Raw genomic sequence first — 24197 nt, forward strand, 5'->3', positions numbered from 1 at the left:
GGTTTCCAAGTTTCATACAACGCAAAATTCGACAGTTCTCCGAAACGGCGCCAGATAGCCGGGGGGTGTAGAACTAAAAAATGATCAGGAAGATGGGGTGCTACCAGGGCAATCGATAAATTTCAAATTGGACGTAATTTTTTTTTTCAAAAATGGCTGATTTTTCGAGGCAAGATGGTGGCGCCGGTTACTTGACGATCGGTTTGAAAATTGACTTCTGTGCTCTAATCGGCCAGATTTACAAAACTGCATACTCAGAATCTCACTCCGACCCCTGGTTTCCATTTTCCATACATAACGAAATTCAACGGTTCTCTGAATCGGTGACAGGTAGGTCGGGGTCGCCGAAGTAAAAAATACTTCAAAACTTGGTCCGCTTCCAGGCATATAAATTTTTTTGTTAAAAAGCGAAATTTTTTTTTTTCGAAAATTTTGTATGGAAATTTCCATAGTAGGAAAGGTAATTGAATAGCAACAGAAAAAGACGGCACCCCGGGCTGCTTGCTGCCCGCGCACCGCGCAACCTCGAAGGTCGACAACCTCCCGGAGTAGAAAATATTTATTAACTTTTGAACTACCGCACGAGCCAAGCGAGCGAAGCGAGCGAGTCAAGGCAGCGGCCAGCGTAAATATTCAAATAGGTAGCGAGGAGCGAAGCGACGAGCGTGTTAGGTTAACTTTTGAACTACTTACCGCACGAGCCAAGCGAGCGAAGCGAGCGAGTCGCGTCAACGGCCGGCCTAAATATTCAAATAGGTAGCGAGGAGCGAAGCGACGAGCGTGTTAGGTTAACTTATGAACTACCTACCGCACGAGCCAAGCGAGTGAAGCGAGCGAGTCGCGGCAGCGGCCGGCCTAAATATTCAAATAGGTAGCGAGGAGCGAAGCGACGAGCGTGTTAGGTTAACTTTTGAACTACTTACCGCACGAGCCAAGCGAGCGAAGCGAGCGAGTCGCGTCAACGGCCGGCCTAAATATTCAAATAGGTAGCAAGGAGCGAAGCGACGAGCGTGTTAGGTTAACTCTTGAACAGTTTATTATGAAAAGTCACTGCCCGCTATCGATAAGACGTTTCAAAAATGTTACCAATATTTGAATAAGTAATTTATAAGCAGTTTAGGTAGCGAGGAGCGAAGCGACGAGCGTATAAGGTTAACTTTTGAACTACCACACGAGCCAAGCGAGCGAAGCGAGCGAGTCGCGGCAGCGGCCGGCCTAAATATTCAAATAGGTAGCGAGGAGCGAAGCGACGAGCGTGTTAGGTTAACTTTTGAACTACCTATCGCACGAGCCAAGCGAGCGGAGCGAGCGAGTCGCGGCAGCGGCCGGCCTAAATATTCAAATAGGTAGCGAGGAGCGAAGCGACGAGCGTGTTAGGTTAACTCTTGAACAGTTTATTATGAAAAGTCACTGCCCGCTATCGATAAGACGTTTCAAAAATTTAACAACATTTGAATAAGTAATTTATAAGCAGTTTCGACTGACTGTAGAATCGCTGTTAGCAGATGTTACAAATGGAAAGGAAATTCGAATGCATTTTCAAATGACTGAAGATTTCTGCCCTGGGATGAGCCGCGAGCTGCTTGCAGCTCGCGCACCACGCACCCTCGAAGGTGGACAGCCCCCCGGAATAGAAAATATTTGAATGGGGAATTTATAAGCACTTCCGATTGACTGTGGAATCGCTGTTTGCAGATAATAGCAAATTGACGGGGAATTTTAATGCATTTTCAAATGACTGAAGATTTCTGTCCTGGGATGTTTCGCGGGCTGCTTGCAGCCCGCGCACTACGCTCCCTCGAAGGTGAACAGCCTCCCGGAGTCGAAAATACTTGAATGGGGAATTTATAAGCATTACCGACTGACTGTGGAATCGCTGTTAGCAGAAAATTACAAATGGACTGGGAATTCTAACACATTTTCTAATGACAGCCCTATTGCTTCAACCCAGGGGCAAAAGGGGCTCGCGGGCTGCTTGCAGCCCGCGCACCACGCGCCCTCGAAGGTCGACGGCATTCCAGAATAGAAAATATTCGAATTGGTAATTTATAAGCACTTCCGATTGACTGTGGAATCGCTGTTAGCAGAAAATTACAAATGGACTGGGAATTCTAACACATTTTCTAATGACTGCCCTATTGCTTCAACCCAGGGGCAAAAGGGACTCGCGGGCTGCTTGCAGCCCGCGCACAACGCACCAGCTAGTTATAATATATAAAGCTACACTACCACTCACTCACTCACTGACATCGCTTTTCTCGGAAACTACGTGGAAAGTGGGGGGGATTTCGACGTGATCGTGTAGAGGTGCGCCAAGTGACCACCGGAAAAATATTGACATCTCCAACACCCTGGACAAGAGAGTGGACCCCTGGAGGTGCGCAAAAACGGTGATACCTGGAGGGGGGGTGTCTGAACAAAAAATGCTCAGAACTGGTGGCGATTACCAGGGGTGGTGGAAAAATGGGGATTTTCGCGAAAACAAGATGGCCGCCGTACTTTGCCAAAATCGCCGTTTATGAATCCTTACGTCTCAAATTTGGCACACGTGCTCTGTTGGAGCCGGCGAATCGATCGGTGCCCCGTTCGAGTGGCTCTGGGCCCCCGTTTCCAACTTCCATACAACGTAAAATCCAACGGCCCGCGGAAACGGTGCGAGATGGGTGGGGGGTCCCGGAACTAAAAATGTTCACCACCCTGGGACGCTACCAGGGAGCCATAGTGGGACGCTCGATTTTGGAATTTTTCCATTTTTGGCGCAAACATAAAAACGTAAATTTAGACGAGGTGGTGCAATGGAGAAATACACCAATGACGCATTCGTACTCGCCCAGCTCCCAGGATATCCAGAAAAATCCGAAATCTTAAACTTTCCCTCATCTCTCGAAGACGGTCAACGGCCCGCGCAAACGGTAGCAGATACATCTGGGGTGCTCTAACTAAACTTGTAGTAGACCTCGAGCAATTACCACAGATAGTGAAAAAAATTCAAAATGGCGGAAAAAATGGCCGCCGCCATACAAATTCTAAAACGGCCATCGCTGGGCCGATCACGCTGAAACTTGGCGCAGGGGCTTTAATCGAGCCTCACATTGAGTTGGCATACTCATAATTGAGTTTCCACAGCTGGTTTCCGAGTTTCATACAACGCAAAATTCGACGGCTCTCTGAAACGGCGCAAGATAGGTGGGGGGTGTAGAACTAAAAAATGATCAGGAAGATGGGGTGCTACCAGGGCAATCGAGAAATTTCAAATTGGACGTAATTTTTTTTCAAAAAATGGCCAATTTTTCAAAGCAAGATGGTGGCGCCGGTTCCGTCACGATCGGTCTGAAAATTGACTTCTGTACTCTGATTGGCTAAATTTACAAAACTGCATACTCAGAATCTCACTCCGACCCCTGGTTTCCATTTTCCATACATCACGAAATTCAACGGTTCTCTGAACTGGTGGCACTTAGGTTGGGGTCACCAAGGTAAAAAATGTTTAAAAACTTGGTCCGCTTCCAGGCACATAAAAATTTTTGCTAAAAAGCGAAATTTTTTTTTTAGAAAATTTTGTATGGAAATTTCCATAGTAAGAAGGGTAATTGAATAGCATGGGCAAAAGACGGCACCGCGGGCTGTTTGCTGCCCGCGCACCGCGCAACTTTGAGGGTTGACAGCCTCCCGGAGTAGAAAATATTTATTAACTTTTGAACTACCGCACGAGCCAAGCGAGCGAAGCGAGCGAGTCACGGCAGCGGCCAGCGTAAATATTCAAATAGGTAGCGAGGAGCGAAGCGACGAGCGTGTTAGGTTAACTTATGAACTACCTACCGCACGAGCCAAGCGAGCGAAGCGAGCAAGTTGCGGCAGCGGCCGGCCTAAATATTCAAATAGGTAGCGAGGAGCGAAGCGACGAGCGTTTTAGGTTAACTCTTAAACAGTTTATTATGAAAAGTCACTGCCCGCTATCGATAAGACGTTTCAAAAATTTTACCAATATTTGAATAAGTAATTTATAAGCAGTTTAGGTAGCGAGGAGCGAAGCGACGAGCATGTAAGGTTAACTTTTGAACTACCACACGAGCCATGCGAGCGAAGCGAGCGAGTCACGACAGCGGCCGGCCTAAATATTAAAATAGGTAGCGAGGAGCGAAGCGACGAGCGTGTTAGGTTAGCTTTTGAACTACCACACGAGCCATGCGAGCGAAGCGAGCGAGTCACGATAGCGGCCGGCCTAAATATTCAAATAGGTAGCGAGGAGCGAAGCGACGAGCGTGTTAGGTTAGCTTTTGAACTACCTATCGCACGAGCCAAGCGAGCGAAGCGAGCGAGTCGCGGCAGCGGCCGGCCTAAATATTCAAATATGTAGGTAGCGAGGAGCGAAGCGACGAGCGTGTTAGGTTAACTCTTGAACATTTTATTATGAAAAGTCACTGCCCGCTATCGATAAGACGTTTAAAAAATTTAACAACATTTGAATAAGTAATTTATAAGCAGTTTCGACTGACTGTAGAATCGCTGTTAGCAGATGTTACACATGGAAAGGAAATTTGAATGCATTTTCAAATGACTGAAGATTTCTGCCCTGGGATGAGCCGCGAGCTGCTTGCAGCTCGCGCACCACGCAACCTCGAAGGTGGACAGCCCCCCGGAATAGAAAATATTTTAATGGGGAATTTATAAGCATTACCGACTGACTGTAAAATCGCTGTTAGGAGATGTAACAAATGGATAGGAAATTCGAATATATTTTCAAATGACTGCCCTATTGCTTCAACCCAGGGGCAAAAGGGGCTCGCGGGCTGCTTGCAGCCCGCGCACTACGCTCTCTCGAAGGTGGACAGCCTCCCGGAGTGGAAAATACTTGAATGGGGAATTTATAAGCATTAACGACTGACTGTATGACTGACTGACTGTATGACTGTACAAATGGAAAGGAAATTCGAATGCATTTTCAAATGACTGAAGATTTCTGCCCTGGGATGAGCCGCGAGCTGCTTGCAGCTCGCGCACCACGCACCCTCGAAGGTGGCCAGCCCCCCGGAATAGAAAATATTTTAATGAGGAATTTATAAGCACTTCCGATTGACTGTGGAATCGCTGTTAGCAGATAAAAACAAATTGACACGGAATTTTAACGCATTTTCAAATGACTGAAGATTTCTGCCCTGGGATGTACCGCGGGCTGCTTGCAGCCCGCGCACTACGCTCCCTCGAAAGTAGACAGCCTCCCGGAGTCGTAAATACTTGAATGGGGAATTTATAAGCATTACCGACTGACTGTAGAATCGCTGTTAGCAGATGTAACAAATGGACAGAAAATTCGAATATATTTTCAAATGACTGCCCTATTGCTTCAACCCAGGGGTAAAAGGGGCTCGCGGGCTGCTTGCAGCCCGCGCACAACGCACCAGCTAGTCATATATATATAAAGCTACACTACCACTCACTCACTGACTGACTGACATCGGGTTTCTCGGAAACTACGGGGAAAGTTGGGGGGATTTTGACGTGATCGTGTAGAGGTGCTCCCAGTGACCACCGGAAAAATATAGCGATCTCGATCATCTTCGTAAACCAAGTGGACCCCTGGAGGTGCGCAAAAACGGTGATACCTGGAGGGGGGGTGTCTGAACAAAAAATGCTCAGAACTGGTGGCGATTACCAGGGGAGGTGGAAAAATGGGGATTTTCGCGAAAACAAGATGGCCGCCGTACTTTGCCAAAATCGCCGTTTATGAATCCTTACGTCTCAAATTTGGCACACGTGCTCTGTTCGAGCCGGCGAATCGATCGGTGCCCTGTTCGAGTGGCTCCGGGCCCCCGTTTCCAACTTCCATACAACGTAAACTCCAACGGCCTGCGGAAACGGTGCGAGTTGGGTTGGGGGTCCCGGAACTAAAAATGATCACCACCCTGGGACGCTACCAGGGAGCCATAGTGGGACGCTCGATTTTGGAATTTTTCCATTTTTGGCGCAAACATAAAAACGTAAATTTAGACGAGATGGCGCATCGCGGAAATACACTCACACCATGTTCGTACTTGCCCAGCTCCCAGGATATCCAGAAAAATCCGAAATCTTAAACTTTCCCACATCTCGCGAAGACGGTCAACGGCCCGCGCAAACGGTAGCAGTTGCATCTGGGGTGCTCGAACTAAACTTCGAGTAGACCTCGAGCAATTACCACAGATAGTGAAAAAAATTCAAAATGGCGGAAAAAATGGCCGCCGCCATACAAATTCTAAAACGGCCATCGCTGGTCCGATCGCGCTGAAACTTGGCACAGGGGCTTTAATCGAGCCTCACATTGAGTTGGCATACTCATTATCGAGTTTCCATAGCTGGTTTCCGAGTTTCATACAACGCAAAATTCGACGGCTCACTGAAACGGCGCGAGATAGGTGGGGGGTGTAGAACTAAAAAATGATCAGGAAGATGGGATGCTACCAGGGCAATCGAGAAATTTCAAATTTGACGCAATTTTTTTTTTCAAAAATGGCCAATTTTTTGAGGCAAGATGGTGGCGCCGGTTTCTTCACGATCGGTCTGAAAATTGACTTTTGTGCTCTTATCGGCCATATTCACAAAACTGCATACTCAGAATCTCTCTCCGACCCCTGGTTTCCATTTTCCATACATCACGAAATTCAACGGCTCTCTGAACCGGTGGCACTTAGGTCGAGGTCGCCCAAGTAAAAAATGCTTCAAAACCTGGTCCGCTTCCAGGGATATAAGAAGTTTTGGTAAAACGCGAAATTTTTTTTTTTCGAAAATTTTGTATGGAAATTTCCATAGTAGGAAGGGTAATTGAATAGCATCGGCAAAAGACGGCACCGCGGGCTGCTTGCTGCCCGCGCACCGCGCTACTTCGAGGGTTGACAGCCTCCCGGAGTAGAAAATATAATTTGAACTACCGCACGAGCCAAGCGAGCGAAGCGAGCGAGTCACGGCAGCGGCCAGCGTAAATATTCAAATAGGTAGCGAGGAGCGAAGCGACGAGCGTGTTAGGTTAACTTTTGAACTACTTACCGCACGAGCCAAGCGAGCGAAGCGAGCGAGTCGCGTCAACGGCCGTCCTAAATATTCAAATAGGTAGCGAGGAGCGAAGCGACGAGCGTGTTAGGTTAACTTATGAACTACCTACCGCACGAGCCAAGCGAGCGAAGCGAGCGAGTTGCGGCAGCGGCCGGCCTAAATATTCAAATAGGTAGCGAGGAGCGAAGCGACGAGCGTGTTAGGTTAATTCTTGAACAGTTTATTATGAAAAGTCACTGCCCGCTATCGATAAGACGTTTCAAAAATTTTACCAATATTTGAATAAGTAATTTATTAGCAGTTTAGGTAGCGAGGAGCGAAGCGACGAGCGTGTAAGGTTAACTTTTGAACTACCACACGAGCCATGCGAGCGAAGCGAGCGAGTCACGGCAGCGGCCGGCCTAAATATTCAAATAGGTAGCGAGGAGCGAAGCGACGAGCGTGTTAGGTTAACTTTTGAACTACCTATCGCACGAGCCAAGCGAGCGAAGCGAGCGAGTCGCGGCAGCGGCCGGCCTAAATATTCAAATAGGTAGCGAGGAGCGAAGCGACGAGCGTGTTAGGTTAACTCTTGAACAGTTTATAATGAAAAGTCACTGCCCGCTATCGATAAGACGTTTAAAAAATTTAACAACATTTGAATAAGTAATTTATAAGCAGTTTCGACTGACTGTAGAATCGCTGTTAGCAGATGTTACAAATGGAAAGGAAATTCGAATGCATTTTCAAATGACTGAAGATTTCTGCCCTGGGATGAGCCGCGAGCTGCTTGCAGCTCGCGCACCACGCAACCTCGAAGGTGGACAGCCCCCCGGAATAGAAAATATTTGAATGGGGAATTTATAAGCATTACCGACTGACTATAGAATCGCTGTTAGGAGATGTAACAAATGGATAGGAAATTCGAATGCATTTTCAAATGACTGAAGATTTCTGCCCTGGGATGTACCGCGGGTGCTTGCAGCCTGCGCACCATGCACCCTCGATGGTGGATAGCCCCCCGGAATAGAAAATATTTGAATGGGGAATTTATAAGCAGTTTCGACTGACTGTAGAATCGCTGTTAGCAGATGTTACAAATGAAAAGGAAATTCGAATGCATTTTCAAATGACTGTCCTATTGCTTCAACTCAGGGGCAAAAGGGGCTCGCGGGCTGCTTGCAGCCCGCGCACCACGCACCCTCGAAGGTCGACAGCATTCCAGAATAGAAAATATTTGAATTGGGAATTTATAAGCACTTCCGATTGACTGTGGAATCGCTGTTAGCAGGAAATTACAAATGGACTGGCAATTCCAACACATTTTCTAATGACTGCCCTATTGCTTCAACCCTGGGGCAAAAGGAGCTCGCGGGCTGCTTGCAGCCCGCGCACAACGCACCAGCTAGTATATATATATATATATATATATATATATATATATATATATATATATATACCTATTTATTTTATTTATGTATGTCTATGTAGATTTATATTTATTATCTTTATATATATATATGTAAGTATATGATATTATATATATTTAGATATGTATTAGTTTATGTAGATACATGTTTGTATGATAAAACCTCTTCTTTTTCTTGATTTTTCTTGCAATTATTATTCTTTTTTTCTGTTCTCGTCCCGCCAATATGTGACCTTTTTGCTCGTTACCTTTTACCGTGGTTGCCTGGTAGAGATCACTACTTAGTGATAAGGCTGCCAAGTTAGTTGTACTCTGTTTTTAGCTGTAAGTAATTCTAAGGTTTCTGTTTGTATAACTAATAAAGCGTTAAATAAATAAATAAACAATACAAAAAAATGCCTTATTAATTTTCTACGTAAAATTTCTTTTAAATTATGTCATATTATTTTTAGGCACCAGGGGGGAGGGGAGCAAATTTCTTTTCCTTCCTTCCTTGTATGGATGTTTTTAACTATGTATCGTGCAGCAACTGATCAGCTTAATCGATACTCAGTTTTTATCAAATCCAGCACAAAATCCAAATCAGATCTTTCCTGAATCCTGTCTCACGCCTGTAGGTAGTAACTAAACCGTTTATACCGTGCAATAAAAATTAAATAAAAAAAAACAGCGCTACGAAGAAAAGTGCATACATAGAAAAAGGAATAAATAATTTCACAAACTTCCCGAAGATTTTTAAAAATAAATACCATTTTAAATATTTATAAAAAAAAACAAAGTCATCGGGGCTGCCATGCCAACATCATCATAATATACCTCATTATCAAAATACATATATGGTACTTAATTTTAAAGATCGTCGGGAAGTTTGTAAAATAATTATTTATTCCTTTCGGTTTCTTATTTTCATGTAATATTTTCAAGTGAGCGAGACCTACCTCTACCTCCATATTACATTCCTACATCATATTGATATCTATAAGTTTGTTGCTCCTTGACATCTTTTAAGTTGGGCCGTAACCGTGCACAAATTGTAATGGACCACAGTGGCAAAAGAAGTGGTATACTTAGGAAAAAATATTGCCAAGGGCCAGGCTATCCTCTCGCTCCCATATCCCCTCTTCTTTCACAGACTTTCAACCCTTCCCTTTCCATCCCTAGTAAATGGCAGAACCGATTTTGATGTAAACCATATCTAATTGTACCTACACGTCATATCCTGTAGTTTGATGCTCCATTTGGTTTATTTATCCCCACTGTCACCCCTAAAAAGCCCTAAATGTAATAAACGGATGAACCGATTTCGATAAAATATGACTAATTGTAATTCACACGTTGCCCTTTCATATTTTGATATGCCGCTTGAGTATATTATTTGACCACATTATTCATTCCCACTTTTACCGCTGTAATCTAATAAATGGATAAACCGAATTGGATAAAAATATAACTAAGTGTACTTCACCCGTTATGCACTTTTATTTGATATGTCACTTGGGTATATTTGACAACATTCGTTTTTTTTTCATTCTCACTTTTACCCATAAAAAGGTATAATAAATGGATGAACCGATTTTGATAAAACATGTCTAATTAAACTTTACATGTCATGCCCTTTCATATGATATGTCACTTGAGTATATTTTTGACAAATTCATTTTTTATTACCACTTTTATACCTATATTAAATAAATGGATGAACCGATTTGTTACTGATAGGTCGTTCACTTTCATTTAATATATCACTTAGGTACTTATATTTGACAACTTTCGTTTTTTTCATTCCCACATTTACCCCTATAATAATATACCTAGGTATAATAAATGGATGAACCGATTTTGATACACTTTATCTAAGAACCAGCGTCGGAAAATATGCTGCCTAACTAAAAAAACCGCATCTAATTCGGATTACCTGTTAGCGAGCTACGGTGGCACAAACAGACACACACACACAGACACACATAGCGGTCAAACACTTATCACCCATCTTTTTGCGTCGGGGGTTAAAAATATAATACGACATAATTTAAAGGACATTTTATGTATAAAATTTACCTAGAAGTAAGAATAATTCTAATTTGACCAACCCCCCCCCCCCCCCACATTTGGGCACTTTCGATATGATCACTTGGACATTTACAGGAATAATAATTGTAACAGATAACTTACGTTTTATCGTACAGTGTATAGAATGCCTTAGCAAATGTTCGCCGTGAATACTTAAATGGTCATAACTTTTTTATTTACGAACCGATTGACATGAAATAAACACTAAATGTTAAATGAAGATTACCACAATATATTAGTGAAAACCGCATCTTAATCGGATAAGCCGTTTCTGAGATTAGCGTGCACGAACATACAGACAAACAGACAAACCGACAAACAGACAAAAATTTTTTTAACTACAGTTTTGGGTTTGGGATCGATTTATTAATAGCACCTGCTAATTTTTTTTTATATATTTTGATTGTACAGACACGACTTTTCTAGAATTTTATTATATGTATTGATGATGATATTTTCTTATATGTTATGAATGTCAGCGCACATTGCCCCGTCATTATCTGCATTTTTTTACATTCGTTTTCTGTTTAAAAGATTACATGATTTTTTAAACATCCAGCGTGAATTTGTACCTACACACATTAATACCAAGATGCAAAGATCGTTGTAGAATGTAGAAGAATAGTCGCCTCACTCCATGACGTTACGGTATTGCTATGACGCGATCTTGAAATTTTACTCTTAATTAACGCGCCTAAAGATGTTTCACTTATATTAATATGTATTACGCAAATTAAATCATTTCGACCTTCGACGAAGCCTTCTTCCATTACACTGAAATTAAAACTAAACTAAACACTCATAAATAAAGAATAAATAAATCCCACCAAAAACATTTTCATGTAAAATGTTGCCAAGACGAGCCCATATGACTCGCACTGTCAAAAAGTTATCAGATCTCATGTAGAGCCAAGCTTCTAACACTACACGCCCTAACTCTACAAGGCCTAACTTCACAAACTCTACACCTTAGTCAAAATATGTGGCTTGGCCATTTCGCTACATTCACATCGGCGTAAGGTGAAAAATTAATTCACTGTTCATTACTTTTGTGTTATACAATAGTTCTTGTAGTAGCGAACGGCCAAGCCACATATTTTGACTAAGGTGTAGAGTTTGTGAAGTTAGGCCTTGTAGAGTTAGGGCGTGTAGCGTAAAGGTAGCATTCGGATCTGGGCGGTCGCGACCTGGCAGCCGCGGCCCTGCAGCCGGGAACATTGTCGCTGCTGTGCGGCGCTGCCAGAAGCTTACGGATAACAGCGTCCGCGACCCGGGCAGCGACTGCCACGCGCAGTAGTCAAACAGCACTCAGTCAAAATAATAGTCAAATATACGAAAGCGAGAACTCGTGAAGAGACTGATAGAGGACGAAGAAGAGGATGATCAAATAATGTTGGTCTTACTATCATCAAAGAGGAATAAAATCGATTCATTATATCATAACATTATCCTTATAGGTTTTGAGTCGAGGATCGTAAAGTGGTAGATTTTTAGCAATTCATTCAACTAAAAACTCGTCGTTTTCATCGGTAAACGTTGCCATATTGCGACTCTTCGCGTACGAGCAGCGCGACCGTACTGCTTCCGGAGCGGCCCGGCGGCGCTGCCAAAGTCGTGAGCAGGCCACGCCCCTCGGCCGCGCGGCTCGGTCGCTTGCGTCGGAAACTATCGCATACAATTCCCTACGAAGCGGTGCGGCGCGACCACGGTCGTGGCTGCGGGGCAGCGGCTGCCGGGTCGCGACCGCCCAGATCCGAATGCTACCTTTAGAAGCTTGGCTCTACATGAGATCTGATAACTTTTTGACAGTTCGAGTCATATGGGCTCGTCTTGGCAACATTTTACATGAAAATGTTTTTGGTGGGATTTCATTTCTTTTTGTAAGTTGTTTGTAACAAAAATTTTTTTTATTTTTTTCTTCTTTTTTTGGGGTGTATTTCTTGCACATCAGAGACGCCTTTTTTTATAGCCCAATCTCTTGTCAAGGACATTTTATTTTTATTTTTAGCTACTGTGTGGACGTAAGAGGCAGGAGACGTTCGCAACACCTATTCATTAATATTTATATGATCTGATCTGAAGTATATTATGTCTCAATATATGTCGATTAAATTTTTAATTTTTTTTAACAAGGAGTACCTATACATATATACATATATCTAGGGGAACCAAGTTTTAGATTATTAGATTAGACCTCTAGCGATATCAAAATTTAATTTAAAATTACAGGTCTCATACAAACTCCCATCCCCTAGTTTAAGGGGTTGGGGGATGAAAGTTACAAGTTTTATAATTTTTTTGTTGTTTGTGTGCTAATACTAGCTTACATACAAAATTTCAGCTTTTTAGGACATTAGGAAATACCTTAAGAATTTTGATGATCATCAGTGAGTCAGTGACGAAATTAGCGTTTTTTAGATATAAATAAAATCTGAAGTATAAAAGCTAATGTAATTAAAACTTAATATGTTCAATAAGTCCGCTATTGACAATATATCGCGAAAATTTTGTTGATCTAGCATAATCCAAACCCAAGTTATGAGGGTTCAAAAAAACGTCGAAGCGCTTCGAGAAAAGGTAGGTAGTGCCCGTGCGCTTTGCTTTCGCTTGGCTCGTCTTGGCGGGGGCACTACCGTGCCCCCAGATGTGAATATGTAAAATTATATATTATTTTTAACTGTATGAGCAATAATTTTATTACAATTTTCTTTTATTTTACGTTTAATAACAGTTTTGAATAAAGAAATCATGCAATCGAAGTAATCCACCCTAGCGATACTAGCGCGAGTGAGTGTGATGTCAGAAGCGCATCGAATCTACAGATGTTTCGTGCTAAAATATGTAAACTTCAATAATCTATATCTCAGTCATTTATTGATGGATTTCAAAATTTTTTTCGGCCAATGATTAGTTTTGATCTATTTTTTAAGACTAGTAAGGTGAATATAATATTTTATATTTTTTTAAACTTTTCCATTTTTCCATACAAACAAAATTTGTCATTGAAAAAAAAAAATTAAATACAGATAAACTCAGTATTTTCTGATTTTTTCCTTTGTACACTCACTATTACCTAGTTGATTACAAAATTTGAACTTTCTAGGTCATCTGGAAGTGGGTTAGGTTTTGTATATATCTATAAGTCAGTCAGTCTTAAAAATTGCGATTTTTGGATATTAATATCTACGCAACTGTTTAATCTGTTTTTATGAAATTTAAGGTTCTTGTTTAGCTTGAGGTCCTCTTGATATGTACCAAATTTGGTTTATTTAACTTAAATAGTTTTTGAGTTATAAGGGGGTGAAAAGTGGCTCGAAATGGTTCGTGTAAATATACACATGGCTGCTGCTCGCCAGTTCACTTCGCTTGAACTCGGCTTGACACGCTGCCGCGTGTCTAGATATCCAAAAATAGCAATTTTTAAGACTGACTGACTTATAGATAATATATACAAAACCTAACCCACTTCCAGATGACCTAGAAAGTTCAAATTTTGTAATCAACTAGGTAATAGTGAGTGTACAAAGGAAAAAATCAGAAAATACTGAATTTATCTGTATTTAATTTTTTTTTCAATGACATTAATTTTGTTTGTATGGAAAAATGGAAAAGTTTATAGAAATAGAAAATATTATATTCACCTTACTAGTCTTAAAAAATAGATCAAAACTAATCAGTGGCCGAAAAAATTTTTGAAATCCATTAATAAATGACTGAGATATAGATTATTGAAGTTTACATATTTTAGCACGAATCATCTGTAGATTCGATGCGCCTCTGACATCACACTCACTCGCGCTAGTATCGCTAGGGCGGATTACTTCGATTGCATGATTTCTTTATTCAAAACTGTTATTAAACGTAAAATAAAAGAAAATTGTAATAAAAATATTGCTCGTACAGTTAAAAATAATATATAATTTTACATATTCACGACCTGACCTGACCTATTGAACCGCATAATTTGATGAGGCTAGTTTTACATACTGTTTATATTTTGTGAGGTTCTATAAACTAGCCTCATCAAATTATGTGGTTCAATAGGTCATTAGTTGTTTGCTTTGTGAAAATAATTATATTATTCAAATCAAAAAAGTTATATTTTGGAATAAACATTGTTCTCTAAGGGAACATCTTTGTAAATAAATTTCTGGACTGTCTGCAGAACTTGGCACACATTTAGATCTCATTTCTTTTTTTGGCAAATTAAGTCAACGATTGAACTCGGCTCCAATTTTTTACATTTATATTTTTGGTGGGATATTGTACACGCCACCTTATTAAGTCGTGTCTGAATTTTCCATAAAATTCTCATACGCTACTCAATTACAGCATCCATTAATTTCCTCATAATGCTTATTTCACTCATCTTTTTACGTTGCCATGTAATTCCTCGTTCCCAGATATACCCGGCCACGAACACGCAAAAGCGGCCGCTCACCCGGCTGCAAGAGCGGCTGGTGCGCAAGCTGGGTCCGTCCGCGCACCCGTTCTACTTCGAGCTGCCGCCGCACTGCCCCGCCTCCGTCACGCTGCAGCCCGCGCCGGGCGACACGGGCAAGCCGTGCGGGGTGGACTACGAGCTCAAGGCGTTCGTCGCCGACCTGCAGGACGACAAGCCGCACAAGAGGTTAGTTCACTCCGACACGCCGATTTATTTCGCGTATAATTTTTTTTTGAAGTGAAAACTTCTTTAGCGGCGTTGAGCACTTTTTCTGTAATGGGTATAAAATCTTAAACTCTCGTCAGGACACGTGACCTGATCGAAAAAGCGTAAGACGTATGGAGAGAACTCAACGTTAATAATCAAGTTTTCACTTCTGTCGGCACTCCCGGAGTGCAACCCGTCTTTTTTTTTTGTAAAAGTTTATCAAAAGTAGGTACTAAGGCTTAACTTTAACTTTATAACAACCATTAATTTATAACAAAGGTAACGGCTTTATAAATACAATTTTGAATAGTGCGGGAACACAACAAATTAGATCAAGAAAGATATGTTCCATTGAAGTACTGTGTAGTAGAAGCATACTGCATACATTACCTACTTTTATATTTTTAACGTTAAAAATCGATGTCTTCAGAAATTCAGTTCGCCTCGCAATTAGGAAGATAATGTACGCGCCGAGCAAGCAGGGGGAGCAGCCGTCCGTCGAAGTGTCCAAGGAGTTCATGATGAGCCCCAACAAATTGTACTTGGAAGCGTCATTAGATAAGGTGAAAATTTTGGAATAATTTTGCAGAATACGTTGCGAGAATAAGTTAAAAAGAACAGTATTAATCATCATTACACTTTACAGGAGTTATACCACCACGGCGAGAACATAGCCGTGAACGTGCACATAGCGAACAACTCGAACCGCTCCGTGAAGCGGATCAAGGTGTCCGTGCGTCAGTTCGCGGACATCTGCCTGTTCTCCACCGCGCAGTACAAGTGCACCGTCGCTGAGGCGGAGAGCGAGTTAGTATTGTACAGTGTACACACATATACCAGCATATACACCCATGAACACGCATATACCCCATATATACGCATATACCCGCATACACCCGCACATACACGCACATACACGCATATACCTCCATATACCCGCATAAACTGCCACACATGATACTACAAACTTGTGAGTTGTGACATGAAGGACATACTGACTAGCCTACACTTACAAATACCATAGACACTAGTGACATAAGTCAAGATATTGAGATAGGTTAACATAATATGAACACACAAACAATTTGTAACATTTTTAAGATACTATATTTACATAATTAAATGAACCATCTGTAAAAATATTATTTTTTTAATTAGGCAAAGCAAGGGAAGAGATTTTGAAATGCCGTTTATCGGATTATTCAGTAAGAATAAGAAATATAAGTCTGTGTAAGTCTATTGCGATTAAAAACTTAAAAAAAATCATTTCAACGAAGAAAGATGAATGTTTATAACCGCATCTATCCATTTCCATGCATTTTAGGTGACGTTGCGCTTGTTTTTTTTTTATTTGTAATGGAACTTACCAAAAATGCGTGGACAGCAGTGGACTTATTTTTTTTTTGCGAGTTTTGATTGTGTATAATTTTCATATGTTTTGGTAGAAAAATAACATGTTTTAAGATAGGGTTTGTTGCTTAATACAAATTCAAATTATGAAAGCATGAGGCGCTTTTGACAAAAAATATATAACCTTTTTAAAAAAATTGAGGAGTGTTTTACGTTTTATTTTAAGTCATCAAATTAGTTTTTTTTTTAATGAATTAAATATTTTTACAGAGAAGGCTGTCCTGTAGGCCCAGGGTTCACGCTCAGCAAGGTGTTCACATTAACACCGCTATTAGCTAACAATAAGGACAAATGGGGTTTAGCGCTCGACGGACAACTAAAGCACGAAGACACCAATCTCGCTTCTAGCACATTGTAAGTGGATTATTATTTTTCTGATTGTCTTTGCTATAGCTGTACTGCGGTGTAGGTATGTGCGGTGAGGCGGGGACCGGGTAAGAAAGAGCACGAGTTAGAAGTTAGAAAGAAACGGAACGGTCGGTTCTCTCACCCGCCTCGCCGCACACGTATCTATACAGCGGTACAGCGTTTGCGCTTAATCTATAGGTGGTTATATTTATTCTCGTATTTTAATGAATTTTGCCTGATCTTGAAATTTTTTTTTCGTCTAAAATATTTTTGAAGAAATAAAAAAGTGTAGAAATAATAAACTTAGAACTGAAACGTAGACCTTAGAACTCAGACCATATATTTTTTCAATTGTTAATAATGTTTTTTGTATCAATTTCAGGATAGCGGATCCCTCACAGCGCGAGAACCTCGGAATTATTGTACAGTACAAAGTGAAGGTCAAATTGTGTTTGGGACCACTAGGAGGGTATGTATATATTTTCTATTTATTTATTGAATATTTTCTTATTCACTTGTAAATTTCAATAGCGAAAAAATTATTAATAGTAAAAATCTTTTATCCCACTTATACTCGCAAGCAAAACAAAAAAACAAAATTGCGAAAAAATATAAAAAAAGTACTGGATTTTTTATTTTTGTACATATTAAAAAAAATATAATCTGTTGTTTCAGCGACCTGAGTGCAGAACTACCCTTCATCCTGATGCACCCGAAGCCGGAGGAGGAGCCCCGCGCAGCGCCCGACCCCGCGCCCGCCGACCACGACCTCATCCAGCTCGACCCGCACCCGTCTGTATCGCACACTCCTACACTAAGGGCCCCGCGCACTATGCAGCCTTTTGGCGCAGTTAGTTATGGCTGCAGTAATGGCAGTTATGGCTGCCTAGTGCGCGGGGGCCCTAACCGTTGCCTTAGCGACCCCGCGCCCGCCGACCACGACCTCATCCAGCTCGACCCGCACCCGTCTGTATCGCACACTCCTACACTAAGGGCCCCGCGCACTATGCAGCCTTTTGGCGCAGTTAGTTATGGCTGCAGTAATGGCAGTTATGGCTGCCTAGTGCGCGGGGGCCCTAACCGTTGCCTTAGCGACCCCGCGCCCGCCGACCACGACCTCATCCAGCTCGACCCGCACCCGTCTGTATCGCACACTCCTACACTAAGGGCCCCGCGCACTATGCAGCCTTTTGGCGCAGTTAGTTATGGCTGCAGTAATGGCAGTTATGGCTGCCTAGTGCGCGGGGGCCCTAACCGTTGCCTTAGCGACCCCGCGCCCGCCGACCACGACCTCATCCAGCTCGACCCGCACCCGTCTGTATCGCACACTCCTACACTAAGGGCCCCGCGCACTATGCAGCCTTTTGGCGCAGTTAGTTATGGCTGCAGTAATGGCAGTTATGGCTGCCTAGTGCGCGGGGGCCCTAACCGTTGCCTTAGCGACCCCGCGCCCGCCGACCACGACCTCATCCAGCTCGACCCGCACCCGTCTGTATCGCACACTCCTACACTAAGGGCCCCGCGCACTATGCAGCCTTTTGGCGCAGTTAGTTATGGCTGCAGTAATGGCAGTTATGGCTGCCTAGTGCGCGGGGGCCCTAACCGTTGCCTTAGCGACCCCGCGCCCGCCGACCACGACCTCATCCAGCTCGACCCGCACCCGTCTGTATCGCACACTCCTACACTAAGGGCCCCGCGCACTATGCAGCCTTTTGGCGCAGTTAGTTATGGCTGCAGTAATGGCAGTTATGGCTGCCTAGTGCGCGGGGGCCCTAACCGTTGCCTTAGCGACCCCGCGCCCGCCGACCACGACCTCATCCAGCTCGACCCGCACCCGTCTGTATCGCACACTCCTACACTAAGGGCCCCGCGCACTATGCAGCCTTTTGGCGCAGTTAGTTATGGCTGCAGTAATGGCAGTTATGGCTGCCTAGTGCGCGGGGGCCCTAACCGTTGCCTTAGCGACCCCGCGCCCGCCGACCACGACCTCATCCAGCTCGACCCGCACCCGTCTGTATCGCACACTCCTACACTAAGGGCCCCGCGCACTATGCAGCCTTTTGGCGCAGTTAGTTATGGCTGCAGTAATGGCAGTTATGGCTGCCTAGTGCGCGGGGGCCCTAACCGTTGCCTTAGCGACCCCGCGCCCGCCGACCACGACCTCATCCAGCTCGACCCGCACCCGTCTGTATCGCACACTCCTACACTAAGGGCCCCGCGCACTATGCAGCCTTTTGGCGCAGTTAGTTATGGCTGCAGTAATGGCAGTTATGGCTGCCTAGTGCGCGGGGGCCCTAACCGTTGCCTTAGCGACCCCGCGCCCGCCGACCACGACCTCATCCAGCTCGACCCGCACCCGTCTGTATCGCACACTCCTACACTAAGGGCCCCGCGCACTATGCAGCCTTTTGGCGCAGTTAGTTATGGCTGCAGTAATGGCAGTTATGGCTGCCTAGTGCGCGGGGGCCCTAACCGTTGCCTTAGCGACCCCGCGCCCGCCGACCACGACCTCATCCAGCTCGAGCCGCACCCGTCTGTATCGCACACTCCTACACTAAGGGCCCCGCGCACTATGCAGCCTTTTGGCGCAGTTAGTTATGGCTGCAGTAATGGCAGTTATGGCTGCCTAGTGCGCGGGGGCCCTAACCGTTGCCTTAGCGACCCCGCGCCCGCCGACCACGACCTCATCCAGCTCGACCCGCACCCGTCTGTATCGCACACTCCTACACTAAGGGCCCCGCGCACTATGCAGCCTTTTGGCGCAGTTAGTTATGGCTGCAGTAATGGCAGTTATGGCTGCCTAGTGCGCGGGGGCCCTAACCGTTGCCTTAGCGACCCCGCGCCCGCCGACCACGACCTCATCCAGCTCGACCCGCACCCGTCTGTATCGCACACTCCTACACTAAGGGCCCCGCGCACTATGCAGCCTTTTGGCGCAGTTAGTTATGGCTGCAGTAATGGCAGTTATGGCTGCCTAGTGCGCGGGGGCCCTAACCGTTGCCTTAGCGACCCCGCGCCCGCCGACCACGACCTCATCCAGCTCGACCCGCACCCGTCTGTATCGCACACTCCTACACTAAGGGCCCCGCGCACTATGCAGCCTTTTGGCGCAGTTAGTTATGGCTGCAGTAATGGCAGTTATGGCTGCCTAGTGCGCGGGGGCCCTAACCGTTGCCTTAGCGACCCCGCGCCCGCCGACCACGACCTCATCCAGCTCGACCCGCACCCGTCTGTATCGCACACTCCTACACTAAGGGCCCCGCGCACTATGCAGCCTTTTGGCGCAGTTAGTTATGGCTGCAGTAATGGCAGTTATGGCTGCCTAGTGCGCGGGGGCCCTAACCGTTGCCTTAGCGACCCCGCGCCCGCCGACCACGACCTCATCCAGCTCGACCCGCACCCGTCTGTATCGCACACTCCTACACTAAGGGCCCCGCGCACTATGCAGCCTTTTGGCGCAGTTAGTTATGGCTGCAGTAATGGCAGTTATGGCTGCCTAGTGCGCGGGGGCCCTAACCGTTGCCTTAGCGACCCCGCGCCCGCCGACCACGACCTCATCCAGCTCGACCCGCACCCGTCTGTATCGCACACTCCTACACTAAGGGCCCCGCGCACTATGCAGCCTTTTGGCGCAGTTAGTTATGGCTGCAGTAATGGCAGTTATGGCTGCCTAGTGCGCGGGGGCCCTAACCGTTGCCTTAGCGACCCCGCGCCCGCCGACCACGACCTCATCCAGCTCGACCCGCACCCGTCTGTATCGCACACTCCTACACTAAGGGCCCCGCGCACTATGCAGCCTTTTGGCGCAGTTAGTTATGGCTGCAGTAATGGCAGTTATGGCTGCCTAGTGCGCGGGGGCCCTAACCGTTGCCTTAGCGACCCCGCGCACTCCGACCACGACTTGATACAGCTTGACTCGTTGCCATAGCGACCGCAGCGCCGTTGCTGCTCATCCTGATGCACTCGAAGCTTTATCGTTGAGAATATAGATGCCCCTACGCCTTCGTCTTTTCTAGCTGAAATATTTATTTTCTTGCAACTCGTGTTTTTGTCATTTTCGACTTTTATAATTATATTATTTTTATTTATTCTCGGTCATACCTCACTCTTAGATTACAAAATAAAAGACAGATGGAGCATGACAACCGCCCGTGGCCCTTGTCAAAGAAAATACGAAATCAAAAGCAAATACGTCGCTGCACCAGTGCTATAGCGCATATAGTGTCATGCAATATGTCAAAAAGGGTTTGCAATTTTAGTAAAAAAATGTTGTCTAGTGATAATAAAACGCTGTAAAATTTGTCCCCGAAAACAAAAAAAAAAAAAAGATAAAACACCGTTTCACAGGTTTTCTGTAGATTATTTGGCTGATTTATATCTATAATACGAATCATAATTTTACAGATATGAAGGAATACAAAACTTCAACGTATGTTGCCAGTATTTTGAAAATGAATTTGCCATTTTTATTGGTAAAACGGTGAAATGGTTAAAAGATCTTCAGGGTAATGCTGTTGGATTTTTCGATCGTGAATGTGATTATTTGTATAGTGCACTACAGGTTCATGATCATTATTAGATTATTTTAATAAGCATAATACATTATTTTGTTACTTTTATAAAGCTTAAAAACGTCATAGTCGTTTTAATTTATGTGAACTCCATGATGGATATCATGAAAATAAAATGCCCCGTATTCTCAACTTAAAACTACCGCTATTCGCATTCATATATTTTGAAAAATAAAAAATAATATAATTATAACAGTTAATATTGAAACTTTTTTTATGTAATTTATTTAATTAAAAATTGAAAACAATTATTTCGTCCATATATGTATAACTTTAGTAGGCAGGTACTTTATGTAATATTATAAAAAAAAATCACTAACCCGAAATTATATTAAAATAAAATACATATTCAAATTCAAATTCGTTTATCCAATCAAACTTAACCTAACCTTAGAGCTAAATACATTAGGTGTTGTACATATTATGTTTAGTGATAGGTATGTATCAATCATCGGTTCAAGACTGGCATCTTTGCTAGGTTACCGAGAAGGTAAGAAAAATTAAAACTTGACTGCTAATTTATGTATATGTATAGCCTACGTCACTACCGCCACTAACATAATAATTCAGATGATTGCAATGAAACCTCACAACTCAAAATCGGTCCAACGGTTTATACTGCAGGGCGTGTCAAAGAAATATTATACATACATACATAAACTCGAAAAACATAACCCTCTTTTTTCCGTAGTCGGGGAAAAATTTGGGAAATTTTTCAATATCTGGTAACATTACACGCACACAGAAGCACCGTATACGTACAGTGCAGCGGCGAAATGACAGCACACATAGCTTTATTGAAAATGACGATAAATCATTCGGTTTAGTTCGGCAACGCTCCATCTGTCTTTTATTTTGTAATCTAAGACCTCACTATACTTACACTACACGTAAACTAATATCGAATTTTGTTTACAGAAACGAAAATGGCCAAGAACAAGACGACGACATAATCTTCGAAGACTTCGCGCGCCTCAGGCTGAAGGGCGCGGACGCTGATGCTTGAACATTATGCTAACAGCGCTCTCTTACTGAACTACATTCTATATTTTGTTATACCAAACGCACAATTGTATCGTACTTTTTGAATTTTCATAAACAACATTGTTCGTTTTGAAATCCATCGAATGACCATAGACACAAGAAATAAGTGTTACCATCCTTAGCGAAAAGTGTTATAATCTGTATTAAAATAAAAATGATGTATAAAATCATGTTTTCGATCATTTACGATTTTTGGTAAATGCATTACTTACTTATGCAAGTGAAATATTATAGTCGAGCCAATTTAATAGGCAACATTTGACGTCTATCAATTTTATCTTCAAAGAGAGGTAACCTGCTTAAAAACATCGATTAAAGTGAATTAATCGATACGGATTTGAAATATTTGTCAATCGAATTTATTAATTTATGATGATTTTTATTCACAAGTAATCAATGCATTCGATTCTAGATGTCAGATTTCGATTTTTAGAGTAACGTCTCTGGTATTTAAAAAGAAAAAAGGTTTATTGACACAAAATTGTAGCGACGTCAGTTCTTCAATTCAGAAATTGTTTATTATGTTTAGTATGGTTTATCAGTAAAATGAAATCTTAAAATTACTTGTATCGGTCTTTATTATTATAAATATGTAATCATAATTGAAAAAAGTTAAGCAAATGTGCAGATCTAACAAAACGAAATATCATGTTATTCTATGTCGTCGTTACTAGGTTACCTTGTTGAATTTTGTTGAACTGTCAAATGTTGCCTATTAAAATGGCTCTACTATAATTGGCGTTTGAACTTTTATCAAACGACAGAAAACACTAAGTATTTTTATAATATATGGATAATTGGATACTGGATAGTAACAACATATTCTTTTTAAAGAAATATTTCGAATTCCGTGTAGTTTATGAGGCGAGCGTCTGTGCCCTAAATAGTTGCGTAATTGTAAAGGCAAACAGGAACATACTTAGATCCCCTGTACAGTGTAAAGAGTATTTGTCTATTACGCTATTTTTAATATCAAATATTATTTGTATATGTTTATTTGTAATGCACTGCAATAGAGCGGAAGAAAGTAACGATTTTTCCATCGTTAGCTGATTGTTTAGCTTCGTGCATGCAAGCCTTACTTGCCCACTATGCACGAAGTATTAGGTATTTTAAAATTATTATTAAAGTTTAAAAATATTTAATGTATATTGAATGTGTTTATTTGTAATTGTAGCTTTATCATTATACGAGTACAAGTTTAGTTATTAATTTTAAATGTATTTTTTTATTCATCTATCATTGGCCAATCATTAATTTCTTATAGGTATAGTACATACAATGTTTTGGTAATGTGCATTTAATAGAATAAATGTGTTTTGTACCTCAATGTAATTTACTTTATCGAAGTAGTCGTGTTATATAGTTCTTTATTGTTAATGTTGGTAAATTGAAATATATTGGACAAAATCAATGACATAATAGTAGGTATATTTTATTACAGACATTATGAGATAGTGATACGAAATCCTAATAAGGCGATTAATTAAAATAAGTCTTATATACTGCCGCGATAATACGGCTTTCGATCAATAAAAGTAAAACATTATCTGTCTTTGAAATGAAAATAATGAGCCCGATTTTATTAACCGACTTCAAAAAAAAAGGAGGAGGTTATCAATTCGGCCGGTATATTTTTTTTTTTTTTTATGTATGTACACCGATTACT

The 24197-nt window shown here is 42.6% G+C and overlaps 1 protein-coding gene across 3 annotated transcripts in view; it reads left to right on the forward strand.

Moving 5' to 3' along the window:
- LOC123691031 (beta-arrestin-1) overlaps positions 1–22698 on the forward strand; it is a 162651-nt gene extending 139953 nt beyond the window's left edge. For 2 of the 3 annotated variants that reach the window (XM_045635224.1, XM_045635215.1), the window contains 7 exons: positions 14908–15134; positions 15586–15718; positions 15802–15962; positions 16776–16919; positions 17296–17382; positions 17589–17705; positions 22403–22698. In XM_045635224.1, coding sequence (XP_045491180.1) covers positions 14908–15134; positions 15586–15718; positions 15802–15962; positions 16776–16919; positions 17296–17382; positions 17589–17705; positions 22403–22490 — 957 coding nt within the window. In that variant the 3' untranslated portion in view covers positions 22491–22698. The other variant, XM_045635207.1, reaches the window with a different exon arrangement.
- The last annotated feature ends 1499 nt before the right edge of the window (positions 22699–24197 follow it).

The sequence above is a fragment of the Colias croceus genome, chromosome 1 (genome assembly GCF_905220415.1).
Source record: "Colias croceus chromosome 1, ilColCroc2.1".
Taxonomy (NCBI): domain Eukaryota; kingdom Metazoa; phylum Arthropoda; class Insecta; order Lepidoptera; family Pieridae; genus Colias; species Colias croceus.